A 13,734-nucleotide genomic window follows, 5' to 3' on the forward strand; every position below is an offset into this window, starting at 1 on the left:
AGTTCTAACCAAGGTACAGTACATCAAAGCTAAGTATTCAAGCCTAAGTAATCTTAAAGTATTAGTAGCTTAAGGCAAATACGCATAGAATAAACAAATAAATCTACATATAAAATGTAGACAAAAATCATCAAGAAACAAAAGATTATATAAAGATTGTAATACAGAACGGTACTACAGTTAATGTAATTACAGTACAGTAACTGTAATTATGGAAACATTTTTATGCCATATATACCGTATTTGCCGGCGTATAAGACGACTTTTTTGCCCCGAAAAACATGCCTCCAAGTGGGGGGGTCGTCTTATACGCCGGTATATCCACTGCCGGCTTTCGGAGGCTTGTTGGACGCAGCGAAGGCGCCTCTGGCTTCCTGGATCCCCTGCGTCGCTTCCGCTTCATCCCGCTCGCCTCGCTCCGCCCGAGGCTGCAGCCTTACTGCTCTTCCCACGGCCCCTGGCACTCTGCCCTGCCGCTGCAGCCCCGGGGATTTCTGGAGGGCGTTTCCGGTGGTGGTGGGGGGTCGTCTTATACGCCGGGTCGTCTTATACGCCGGCAAATACGGTACTTTTACATGCTATAAAAGTGAATTTTCCATATATTTAAAAGCTTTTAGCACATTAAATTCCTTTTTTGCCCTACTTGTATTTTTCCTTCTTCATAATAATTATTCACCAACTATGAAATTTGAAATTATGAATTACATTATTGGGGTTATTGCAGAAAAGAAATACATTTTATTTAAATGCATTTTATATACAGCTTCCCATTTTAAAACATTACAAGAAAGTTTAGAATAAAATTACAGGCAACAGACATCAGATATTTATACAAGGAATGTGTAATTTTGCCTATCTGCTACATAAAGTCTCCAGGCTGAGAGACCTGAGTCCCTACAAACCGATACCAAATTGACATTTTCTGTCATGATCCATGTATGAGTTATGCAGGGTACACTATGATGATTCCATGTTAAGATTTTATAATGCAAATCTGTATTCCATCTGGTACAAGAACTTAACACAAAAACTCTATAGGTCTTTAATTGAAACAAGTACATACAAATTAATTTTCATATCTAAATTGTATCAAAGTAGTTTTGCAGTGTTTAAAATTTAAAATACCTTGTTAAAATGATCTCCAATTACATGCCATATCCTGGACCACTGCAGTCTAATTCTATTCATGTTATAATAGGAGATTTCAACTATTTTTTGTAAGCTGAACATTCGGGGGTGGTGAGGGGAAGCCAACTCATCCATGGAAACCGCACACAACCATCGAACAAAATCAACTAAAAGATTAAGAAATAAGATATGTAAAATATGATAAGCTCTGAACCAGTTACTTTTCATTTCATCAGAAATTTTTCAACATACCTATAGCATTTCCATCTAGTCTAGTAGAACCAGTGAATATCCTATGAAAACCAGAGAAGCAGTATTAATCCTCAACATATAGAATATTAAGTACATAGTGCAATACTGAATTTGATACTACACTGAAGAAACAGAATTTCCATATAGTACAGGTCGTCCTCAATCTATGACCATAATTGAGCCCAAAATTTCTGTTGCTAAGTAAGACAGTTGTTAAGTAAGTTTTGCCCCATTTTATGACCTTTCTTGCCACAGTTGTTAAGTGAAGCACTGCAGTTAAGTTAGTAACATGTTAAACGAATCCAGTTTCCCCACATGACCCTGCGGCACTGCAACCATTATAAATATGAGTCAGTTGCCAAGTATCTGAATTTTGATCACGTGATTATGGGGATGCTGCAACAGTCATTAGTGTGAAAAATGGTCATATGTCATTTTTTTCAATGACGTTGCTAGCTTTGAATGGTCACAAAACAAACTGTTTTAAATCAAGGACTACCTGTATTCAGATTATAGGACAACTATAACTTTAAAGTATTATACGGCATTTTATGTTGGAGAGTGGAAAGACCCAACAACAATCATGGCATTTTCTCCAATGTTAATTCTCATTTTTTGACTGAAATATAGCAATAGTACTTAGACTTATATACCACTTTATAGTGCTTTACAGCCCTCTCAAAGAAGTTTACAGAGTCAACATATTGCCCCCAACAATTTGGGCCCTCATTTTACCGACCTCAGAAGGATGGAAGGCTGAGTCAACCTTGAGTCTGGTGGGATTCGATCTGCCAAACTGCAGTAGAAGTAGCTTGCAAGTACTCTAACCACTGCGCCACCGAGGCTCATATAACCAAACTGTGATACAATTTATTTATTTATTTAAAAAGTATTTAAATTAGTATGTGAATCCTAAAATCAATGTTACATCCTACTGAAATAATTTATCACACTTCATTCAGAAGCAATACTACACCTGTCCACTGCTACCACCACACTTTGAGAACTGGTTTCTCCCACAGATTCTTGAATGCTGGCTATTTGTCTTCTATCAACACTTCCACCAACAAAGTTACCTAAAGAGACCAAAATTAAGTTGTTATATATAAAAGATAAGTCACTATTAGGATCCATTATAAGGCTATTTCATTGTGATTCAATATCATATAGGTCAGAATTTGCAAAAATAGCAGGAAGTGTTGAAAGAATTACAAAACTGGCTGACTGAGGTGACCATTTTAATATATTACATTTTATATTACATGTAAACTTGCATGTGATTCAGCAGCTAGGGGGACTTTAATTCTAGAAGTTCATAGAAAGACAACATTACTAATGTTATGTGACAATGTGACTAACAATGAAAAGTGATTTATAGGGTTTGTTCTATTTCTTATTTTTATTATCATAAATAACATTAAAAAGCATTCATGCAATTAGGTTAAAATAGCTAGATCCATTAGAAATTTTTTAAAAACTGAGCATTTCCTGCTGTGACAAAATGCTCTAAAGGAAATAGTATAACTATAGGTATAAGAAGGGAGTCAAACTCTCACCCAGTCCAAGTCCCATGAAATCTTCTCCTCCAGATGTGAAACCTTTGAGACTCCCTTCCCTCTCACGACCAGACCCAGACAGGTAGCGTGTTTTAACTCCTGTTCCTATCAGCTGGGCTAACTCCAGCTGGCTGATGCATTTTAGAATCTATTGAAAGCAAATTCAGTATTAAATCCAGTAACCACAAACTTTCTAAATGAGGTACTTCCAAAATTTAGGATAAACTCCATATAGGCAAAGGCTTGTCTTTTTGTTCCAATTTTCACTGAATAATAGCTCTCTCTATAAACAATATTTTAAGTGTATTATATAGTTTCAAAATTTGGCTTGATCTTTCCTGATTTTGGTGTTATAACTTATGGTACCACTTTGTCTCTTTAAACTTTTCCCCCAGTCCCCCAAAACAGGTCAAAGCATATTTGCCCATCTATTTTACGGACATAATGATATTGCTAGCTATGGTCAGTAATTACAAAAAATCTGAAATGTAGTCCCTTGACCAAATGACTGTTGTTGTATTGTTGTTGTTACTATTATTAATTAAATTTGTTTGTTGCCCATCTCACTGTGAGGAAATTCTGGGCAGCTTACACCATTAAAAGCAATAAAACCATAAAAATATACATATATATATATTTAAGCACAATAAAAATTCAGCTTATAACTGACAGATGGGGAGGGAGGGCACATAATGTATTGGGGGAGGAGAGGTGGGATCTGTCAACCATCTCAAGTGTGATAGTCCCCCATTGAGCCCCAAAACAGGGCAGAAGCAGATCTTCAGGCCCTTACAGGAGGTTGGGAGGATGAGAGCAAATCTCACCTCAGGAGGCCACATGTTCCAAAGGGTAGGAGCCATGGCAGAGAAGGCATTAACCCTAAACTTAACCCTATACCCCACAGGCTAGAATTCTACAACATGCCTCATCTGCCAACTCCTTTGTTCTAGGTTGATAAATAGCATCTTTACAGGTAGTCCTTGACTTACAGCCATAAATGAGCTCGGAATTTCAATCATAAGGCATAGCAATTATTATATCAAGCAATAATGCAATAATTCAGCTGGACCTTATTTTTTGCAGCTGTTGTTAAACAAATATGGTCATTAAGCAAATCTTTTTCCACAGTGGGATTTTTTTTTGCCAGGATATAAATAATTGAAACCAGCCAAAAAAACATTGCAAATGATGGTCATTTACCTCATGCCAGGAATTTCCAAGATAATTGCCATCAGTGTGTGCCACTGTAATAAGTGTTTTAATTGTATCTATGTTCTTCTGCTTCATTTCTGTGATGCTGGAGCTGGCAGTCAACAAGGAAAAGCGAGCAAGTGCCTGAACATAAGCATCTCGTTCAAGCTAAAATATAAAAAACAAAAGTTGAAATAAGCCATTGTAACAAAAAAAAAATCCTCAAAAGAGAGGATATGGGCTGCCAAAATTATATAAGACTAGCTAAGCAGGGAAGTTTGATATGCAGATGTGAATGGGAGAATATGAAACATAGGAATAAGTATTGGAATTGAGAGAATTAAAGAGGAAACTGCCATAAATCATATCTAGTGACAGGTAACAGTTCTACAAGCCTGCAGAGAGGAGTTCTTCTCCCCTCTGAGAAGTCAAGGACTTAACTTGGGATTTTGGCATATCGGGCACATCCTCTAACTGCTAGATGTTTGGACAACTTTAGACCAAGGCTAAGAAATATTTTGATAATTTCAGAATGCTGCTAGTCCGCGTTTAACATTGTACACAGTGTGTATTGTATAAGATGACAGTATACCAACCTGCATGCCAAAAATGCAGGCTATTCGAATAGCACATCGTATTCCTTCTAAGCACAATGAGGCCACTTCAGTGTCATCACAGTTCTGAAGACCAACACTATAAGCAGCAAGTAATGGAGTCCATACAAGCTAACATTGGAGAGGCAGAGAAAAAGAAGTAGCTTTAAATTTATTATCATCTAAAGGCATCATGCACCAAAAAGCAATCTAGTGTAAAGACAAAAGTGACTCCTTCTCCTAACCAACATTAAATCAGGATATTAAAATACATTTTGAATTTTTTTAAAAACGTTGTCTATAGCAAAGTCTAATACATTATATCTAATACATTATTTCCATTCCATTATTCCAGCCTGTCTTTTACATTCATGATATGTGCCACTGCGTATTCTAAATATGCCATTTATTAAACAGACACTTTGCAGATATAATTTCAGTTTTACATTTGGCATATTTGAAAACTGTATTAAATGCCTTTAAGTTTAATTGCATACTTACTTTGAACATAGGTCTGACATGATCCAGATGGGTTGCACTAGTAAAGGGTGCCTTTGCATGGCTTACTGCCTCCATGAGGGCTTTAGCAGTCTTTGCCATTTGTTCCATTTCTAGATTGTATAACAACCGTCGCTGCTTCTCACTGGCTACATCTGAAAAATATCATTACCCAAATGTGTTTTTCAACACACACACAAACACATTTCTAAACAAGGCAGCATATAGACTTTAAGAAAAGATATACTTTCTACATTCCCAAAGAAACCCAACTTAGAATACAGGTAGTCCTCGACTTACAACAGTTCGGCTAGTGACCATTCGAAGTTACAACGGCAGTGAAAATAGTGACTTATGACCATTTTTCATACTTACAACCACAGCAGCATCAACATGGTTGTGTGATCAAAATTCAGATGCTTGGCAACTAAGTCATATTTATGACGGTTGCACTGTCCTGGGGTCATATGATCACCTTTGGCGACCTTCTGACAGGTCAAGTCAATGGAGAAGCCAGGTTCACTTATGAACTGTGTTACTAACTTAACAACTGCAGTGATTCACTTGACAGCTTTGGCAAGAAATATTATAAAATGGGGCAACTCACTTAACAAATATCTCACCTAGAAACAGAAAGTTTGGACTCAATTTTGATCGTGTCAATCAGAATAGAGATGGAAGGGACCTTGGAGGTCTTGTAGTCCAACCTCCTGCTCAAGCATGAGATCCTATACCATTTCAGACTTTAAGTCAAGGACTACCTGTAAGCAATAAAATAACCAATACACTCCAAAGATAAGTTACAACCAGTAACTTATTGTTAGAAGTGATTATTTTATTACAAACAGGCCCTAAGTGCTCCTGGGAACTCCTACAATCTTTAGTATTGGCTTCCATTCTGTTATTTTATTTGAGTTGACTCATTCTAGATGTTTACTCTCTATTATCAGATACTCTGCCTGGTCAAACAGAACTGTAGCAGTAGCAACCTCCACTTTGGAATAGTCTCCTTCTCAAAACTGCCAGATAACCTGAGATTTGTGATGTGGAAGAAAACAGACCCAGGTCTAGCCATTTGCTAGAATTCATCCCTAGTCCCCTGCTTGTTCCCTTTCCTATCCTGAGGATCAACTGTCCAGGCCAGAAAGGGGGCAGATAGAATGGGAGGAAAGCTCCAAGCTGACTCCCAAGCAATCAAGTAAAAGAAGAGGCTACTGTTGCATGCCATGGCCAGGTTTTTAAATGTATGATTTTAAATACTGTAAACATTCTTCATCCAAGAAGTTTTAGTAGATATTTGTTTTACATTACCAGTTTAAGAGACAACAGTGGCTACAAATTATATTTGCCCGGTGTAACAAGTGAAGATTTGGCTAATGCTGTACTCACAATGATTTAATTGCTTAATCCACACAGTAATGGCATACTAAGAAAAGCCAAGTATTTTTTAGAGGAAAAAGTCATACTTGGTTTAGTAGATTTGGTTGTGATTGCATATTCTTTTGCGTCCTTCATTGCAATTTTCTTTCCTTCTATTTCCTCATAGATTGTAGACAGATATTCTTCTGGAAGATCTTTGCTGTCATTGATCCCACGGTTCATTTTAATGTATTGTTCTTTTGTCATCTTATTCTTTACCTGTTGAATTCAAACATCAGTAAAGAAGATTTTAAGTTCCTAGAAACTCAGCCGTACCCGTCTGGCAAAATCTTTCCTTACATGTTTACCTGAGGGCTATGCAGGTCTGTTGTCAGCATTATAATAGAATACGCTAAAACATAAGCAGTATCGGCACTGGCAAAGAGAGTTTGGCTGGAAAGAAAAGGAAAAAAAGCAGGATTTAAGAATATTACTGCTCTGTCTCTGTTACTCCCTTCATATATACAAAATGATTCTTATTGAAAACACTCATTTAAAAAATGTCATTTGTACAGAAAAGTATGCATTGTTTATTCATCTGTAACTGGAGGTTTTTCCAGGTTTTCTACCAATTTCAGAACAGAAAACAGGAACTTGATAATTCTATCTTAGCAATTCACTCAACTACCACAAAATATAAACAGAAAACCTCTAGAAAAAAAATCATTTTCTATAATTTTGCTGGCATTCTAAATATTTCTGCTTTTAAAATATGTAACTGAAAAAAATGTAGTCACAAATTTATTTTAAACAGGTAAAACAAATTCTAACTTGAAACCTCAAGATGTCTTGAGAGTATACTACCCAAGTTGGCTAGACATTTGAGAATTGCCATTCCCTCCATATCTGGAGAATGCCAGGTCAAGGGTAGCTGACAAATAATTATTTTTTAAAAAAGAAATATTAGCATATTTGCCACAGCTAATCATCTCCTCAGTGTTCTTTTAATGGAGGCTTTTTTAAAAAAAAAATGCAGTCATTTGCACTATAACATTCACTATGTATTAGATTTCCTGTCTTGTCATCAAACAGCTTCCATGAATAGATCTGCAACTTTTCTCCCTGATCTCTTTCAGCACTTTTAACTATTATACAGTGTACACCATGTATTTCAAGTTACCCTTGGTTGCATTCAATATATCTAGCAGCAAACTTTTCCATTAGTCTATCAATCTTCTGAGCTTCACCAGGTAACCGAAATCCTTCCAGAAATATGCGTAAAGCAGAGACAAAGTCCTTTCCACAGAAATCAAGCAGGTCTACGTAGGCATACATCACCTCTTTGTTAAATTTATTACTATCCCCCAGAAATTCTCCCACTTGACTCTAAAATGAGAAAAACAAAACAAAACAAAGGAAGAAAGAGAATTATTAATGCTACATTTTTAAAACTTTACTTTATAATCTTAGCTGCTATGGATTATTTTTATTCCTACTGGTAGGACATATAATTAGAATACAACAGTACCATATTTGATTATTATTGGTATAAGAATCACCATTTGAAGGGCATATCATTATATGTTTTCTGTGGGGATGGGGGGGGGGGGGGGAAAGATCCACATCCAAGCATTACTGTTTGTACTGTTAATCAACATAGATAAACAAGAAAGGGAAAAGAATTTAGGTAAGTCTGCCACAGTATAGCCCAGGGATGTCTTCTCTCCTTTTTATTTGCATTTGCATTATGTCTAAGTAAACAGTCACACCATTTCAAACTTACTTGGCATCTGATCAAAAAAGGCTATAAAGTCATGACAAGACAGCTTGTTAACAAGCTCTAAGAGAACTTAGGTGTGTGTGTATTCTTTATGTTATTTATTCAAACTTACATGGCTGCCCATCTCAGCAAGTGACTTTATGATGAACAATCTTAAAACAAATTAAACACAAATTGTCAGAAAAGATACAAAAATTAAAATACACGGGACCCAAGGAAGGTATTATCATTGTTAAAACAACCAGGAGTTGGGACCTCCCACACCCTTGGGACCACAGGTCCTGAAACAGAGTCAGGTCTTAAGTAGCCCTAAATCAAGGCCAGTATCTGATGTGGAGAGAATCAGAGAAATTTTATCTGTCAGATGCTCAGCATATTCCTCACAATGACTCTGTAAGTAAATGCCAGAGTAACAACTCCAAAGTGGGTTGGGGTGACCTTGTTGGACATCAATGTTCTTAGGCTCCGGTAAGAGGAAGCATCTAAATATAACTAGTAAATATTTAGATTCCCTGATACCATGAAAAACAAAAACATGTGAGAATCACGTAAAGGTGTAAGATGCAATTTGAAGAAATCAAAGGTTTTGTTATTGTAAGATTTAGCCTTACAGAAGACAGGCGCTCTTCTTGATGCAAAAACTGTGCTATGTCTTCTGCTGCTTCTTCAAGCATTCCCTGCTCTTGCAAATATTGTAGTCCTCTCTTGGATTTCTTGTTAAATCTATTTGATGGAGGTAAGACAGAGAAGGCAGAGGAAAAAGTGTGAACTGTGCAGGGATGGCTTCATGAAACAAGCTTAACGGAAGTAGGGAAGTCATGTGCAACATATTTAATTTATTTTTTGTGCCTTTATGGACATATCATGGGAATCCAGACTAACATAGCTGAGGTTATGACTCTCTGTGTTGAGTGAACTTAGAAAATGAGTTATGTTTATTACAATACCCATCTTAAAGTGGCATAGACTCTTTAACTCTAAAAAGGTTATACAAACTGCACAAATGTTATTAAAATATTTCCTCACATCATTTTTGTCCCTGATTGATCCCTTTTCAGAATGCACTGTATAATTAAAAATACTGCAGAAAATCTCTTTCAAACTAATTATTGGGAACTTTATTTACACATTTACAGAGTTTTCTTGGCAGCAAAACAGAGGAAGTTTGTTTTTCCAAGTCTAGCCTAGAGCCCTAATATTCCAGGGAGGCCTCTCATCCAAGTACCAACTAGGTATAACCCTACCTAACCCTACCTTCCAAACCCCAAAAAGGTTAATCAGATGCTGCCACCTATGTTGCACAGTACACTACATCTAAATATCAATGTTGAAGTCTTAATTTATGTACAAAAATATAGAAATCTGGATACAAACAATTAACAGCATGGGATGGAATAACACAAGATGAGATACTGGAAAACAACTGAATGAGAACATCAAAAGAATTCAGTACTGTTGCCTCGTATAAGCAAAAGTGTCTTGTTCCTCGTACAAGATATCCTTGATCAAAGACATTTTGTTATATGATTTTATGGAATAATTTCTTTGTGCAAAGAGCAGAAATTAGTTAAAAAATAGAGGGAGGAAAGGACTACAGACTTTAATATGCTGTTCATTCAATGGCATTCAGTACAGTATATTCAAAGTAACAATATGTGATTTAAAGAAAACATAAGTATATTTCCCATTTATAATAATTTACAAACTTACATGCACTAAAACAACTATATTAATGAAATATTTCTTCAAAATGAATATTCAGAGTTTACGATTTGGCCTTTGTTAATTTTGCATTCCAGTGCTTCTTCTATCTAATAAATAATTGATTTTATGAATGTAAATAAAGGGCAGTCAGTAAAATGAATTTGCTAGCTGAGACCATCTAAAGTGCACTTGGTTTTTCATTCTAGCTTTCTTGATACACAGAAAATAAAACAACAGCTAATAAAAATGTACCTATCAGGAAAAGACTGATTGGAAACCACTCCAGCATTAACTTCAACTCACAGTTCAATCCCATGTTCAATTATCTCCTTTTGTTGCTTTATGACCTCAAATTGCTCTGGATCATCAACAATAGCAGACTGGATTCCAACACTCCCAATTCCTGAGGATACTGTTGAATCTAAAGAACTTGCACTGCTTCTTCGTCCCCCAATATCCAAACATCTTCCTTCCCCTATTTCTTGGTCTGAAGGTTTATCCGGGCCTGCACATAAAAAAAACATACTCAAAACCTACAAACAACTGAGAGAAATGTATTTAGACCACTGCACAAACTTCAATCAGAACTATAAAAATCAAGATGTAAGTCTACCGGTATTCCCAATAGTCCAAATGTCCCAATAGTCCACAGAACTAATAGTTCAAGATGAGGTGAACTGGCCTTTCATATGTGGGAACTCCAGGAGAAAAATACTTGCTTGTCATTATAAATGTTCTTATGTTTGTTTGAATTTATGAACCACCCATCTTACCACAGGGTAACTCTGTTATAGTTTCCAACTCAGAAATTCAAAAAGTTGCTAATTAATTGAAACCAGAATCCTGCTATCTCATGAAAGTACATTTTGGCTTTCTCTACAACATTGACCCCCAAATATGTTGAATTTCAATTCCTATAATGTTTCTCAATATTTCTCACAAAATAGAGAAAAACTGACATATCTTACTTCTACCTCCATCATGCCATAGAAAATTTTAGTTTTGTGAAGCCCTAACATCAAGAAACCAGACTTAATTAATAAATGGAAAGCAAGAACAATATATGTTTTTGGATTTCTTACCAAGACTGGCCTGATGATTTGGATTTACATATAGATCTTTGCTCCATTCAACCATGCACTTTAAAACAGAGACCAAACATTCAAGACCTTTCTTCCTTAGACTTAGTTCCTGTATGCAAAAGAGTGAGGAACAATCAACTATACTGAAAATAGTCATTAGCTTTATTTTAAAGGAAGAGCAGTGCAGATTCACCAAAAATACCATGGATTGGTGCAAAATAAACTCAATCATGATTTAAGAGTGCTATCTCTTCTACCACTATCAGTTACTCAAGCCTGGATCTGTCTCCAAGGTAAATATGCTCCTAAACTCTATGATACATAAGTTAATAGAATAACTGGGATATACTAATGCAAAGAATCAAAATATAAATATATATTAATATTAAACCACTATGCATATTTATTTAGGAGGTAGTGTTACTGATTGTGGTGAATAATTTCAAAATTAAAAAAAAAAAAAGATCCTACCTGCAGGGGTGTCATGCCTAACTCATGTCCACTACGTCCTTGTGCAATTTTAGATAAATCATTTACAAGCCGTTCAAAGATATTAGCAGCATTCAAGTCACAGTCATAGTTAACGTATATGTCCACTACACACTGGGCATCTAAAACGGAAATATAGTTTATGAAATTCAATTGACTGGCAGTGGTTTATAGCAAGGCTGTCAAACTTGCGGCCCGCAGGCCATATGTGTCACACGCTGGCCATGCCCACCCCCAGTTTAGCGAAGGGAAAAAAGTCACAATTACATCACGAGAAGACGTGACAAGGCAAGTTTGACACCCCTGATTTAGAGAGACAATACAATATCACAAGGCATTTTTCCATTGCAATCAAGAAAATATATTGAAGGAGAGCTGATTGTTTACATTATGATATCAGGATTGGAATGTTTCCTAACTTTAAAAAAGTCCTGGACCTGAGTTTTCAAAAGGGAGGAAATGTTTCATGCAAATCCAGATACTTCATTTTGTTCCCTTGTTTGTCCTTCATATTCAAAGCACCTTTAGTAAGACTGTTTCTAAATGGTAATTTGGATAGGGTGCTATTTAGCCATGTGTGAAGGCCGATTTCAATACGTAAGTAAAACCCCTGAACAGATGTCAAGATAGACTTAAACATGCACCAGAAAATAGGATGCAAGAAACATAGCAAAGAGGGCTGGTCTGACATTTTCAGTTTATTTTAGAGGAAGAAATTTTAGTTTAAGGTTTTTTTTCTGCTGACTTTTTCATTTTCCTAGTAAAATTTGCCAATGGGATGTAGGAGGAGTTAACCTTCAGAGATCACAAACACTGGACTTGATAGTTATCTGTAATCTACCTATCCTTATCAGGAGATTAAATGGTACAAATATATTCATTTCAGCAAAACCCCATATATCAGCTACCTTTGTTTCTTCATACAACTATTTATAGGAAAAACTTAGACACGAAACACCAGGATAAGATTACAAGAAATTCTGGGGTAAAAAAACCTCCCCTATATGTCTACATTTAGATGCATATATTCCTTTATATTTTTTTTTAAGAAAGCAGAAAAGGAAGGCTTATTAAGACATTAGCAAATTACCTGCAGAAATTCTAGTCAGAGTCTGAATAACCATCCATTTGTGCTCAAAAGAGCTGGAAGAAGTTTCTAAAATGTTCAGGAAGATCTCTTTGAAAAACACCTGTTGAACACACATGTAAAAAGCAGCAAAATATTTGTAGTATAAACATAATTCCAAATGCATATTTATGTTCTTTCTTTGTGAAACTCAAAGTTGCAAAAAAATTGCTGAAATTATACACATACATTTTGAAACATATTACATCCATCTGAGAGATAAACCATATACAGAACCAGTCATGTTTAGAACAAAGTTAACCAAAGAGAATATAAATCCCTTAATGTAAAGAGAAAAAAACCCAAAACCTCCTTACCTCAATTTGCATTTTTAAATGTATCTTAAAATTTGAAAGAAGGGTGAGAAAGATTGCAAGAGAGAGCTCAAACACATCAGGAACAGAAGACACTCCATTTTTAGACAATGCTACACAGAGGTATTGCTTGATCGCATTTATAAACATTTCGTGTGTCCTGAAGACTGGACCAGCATTTTGCAAAACGGAAAGCAGCAGCTGAAGTGATACTATTTTAGAGCGCAATTCATGAGATCTTAAACAGAAGAAAAGAAAATAACATTCTCTTTTTTGCTAAGATATTTGTGGAATGTTACTCTGAAATATGACTCTTTATTCTGAAATCTCAAAATCTTTGATCATGTACCCACTTTTGTGAATATTTAAAATGGATAGATTCTAAGTCACTTTACCATAGATATCAAGATAAATGACATCAAACTCTTTTCTTTTATGACATGCCATTGAGAACAGCATTGCAGCATTGGATGGTTGCAATGAACAAATATTATTTTATTAAAGGCACTAAAAAGTACAAGATCCATTTTGGTTTTAACTAGATTAAGAAATAAAGCAATTTATTTTGTAAAAATAATCTTACTGTGCCTTTTCATGTATTTTGCTACTTCTATTAATGTCTTTTCTTTTTTGTGCACACATACATCTTCTATTCTAGCAGC

General features: G+C 35.6%; 1 protein-coding gene across 3 annotated transcripts in view; it reads right to left on the reverse strand.

The window, feature by feature from the left end:
* The window catches only part of ARFGEF2 (ARF guanine nucleotide exchange factor 2), a 48,407-nt gene that overhangs the window by 15,857 nt on the left and 18,816 nt on the right, over positions 1 to 13,734 (reverse strand). For all 3 annotated transcript variants that reach the window (XM_087959289.1, XM_026664999.2, XM_026665001.2), the window contains 16 exons: positions 13,076 to 13,310; positions 12,723 to 12,822; positions 11,615 to 11,754; positions 11,144 to 11,252; positions 10,365 to 10,566; positions 8,969 to 9,080; positions 7,758 to 7,963; positions 6,946 to 7,030; positions 6,685 to 6,856; positions 5,222 to 5,373; positions 4,724 to 4,852; positions 4,137 to 4,295; positions 2,937 to 3,084; positions 2,357 to 2,456; positions 1,381 to 1,421; positions 1,126 to 1,295 (listed from right to left, as the gene is read on the reverse strand). In XM_087959289.1, coding sequence (XP_087815415.1) covers positions 1,126 to 1,295; positions 1,381 to 1,421; positions 2,357 to 2,456; positions 2,937 to 3,084; positions 4,137 to 4,295; positions 4,724 to 4,852; positions 5,222 to 5,373; positions 6,685 to 6,856; positions 6,946 to 7,030; positions 7,758 to 7,963; positions 8,969 to 9,080; positions 10,365 to 10,566; positions 11,144 to 11,252; positions 11,615 to 11,754; positions 12,723 to 12,822; positions 13,076 to 13,310 — 2,260 coding nt within the window. The remainder of the gene's footprint in view (positions 1 to 1,125; positions 1,296 to 1,380; positions 1,422 to 2,356; positions 2,457 to 2,936; positions 3,085 to 4,136; positions 4,296 to 4,723; positions 4,853 to 5,221; positions 5,374 to 6,684; positions 6,857 to 6,945; positions 7,031 to 7,757; positions 7,964 to 8,968; positions 9,081 to 10,364; positions 10,567 to 11,143; positions 11,253 to 11,614; positions 11,755 to 12,722; positions 12,823 to 13,075; positions 13,311 to 13,734) is intronic.

This window comes from Notechis scutatus, chromosome 3, assembly GCF_049901735.1.
Source record: "Notechis scutatus isolate UNSWTSFEM ecotype Mainland chromosome 3, rNotScu1.2, whole genome shotgun sequence".
Classification (NCBI taxonomy): Eukaryota; Metazoa; Chordata; class Lepidosauria; order Squamata; family Elapidae; genus Notechis; species Notechis scutatus.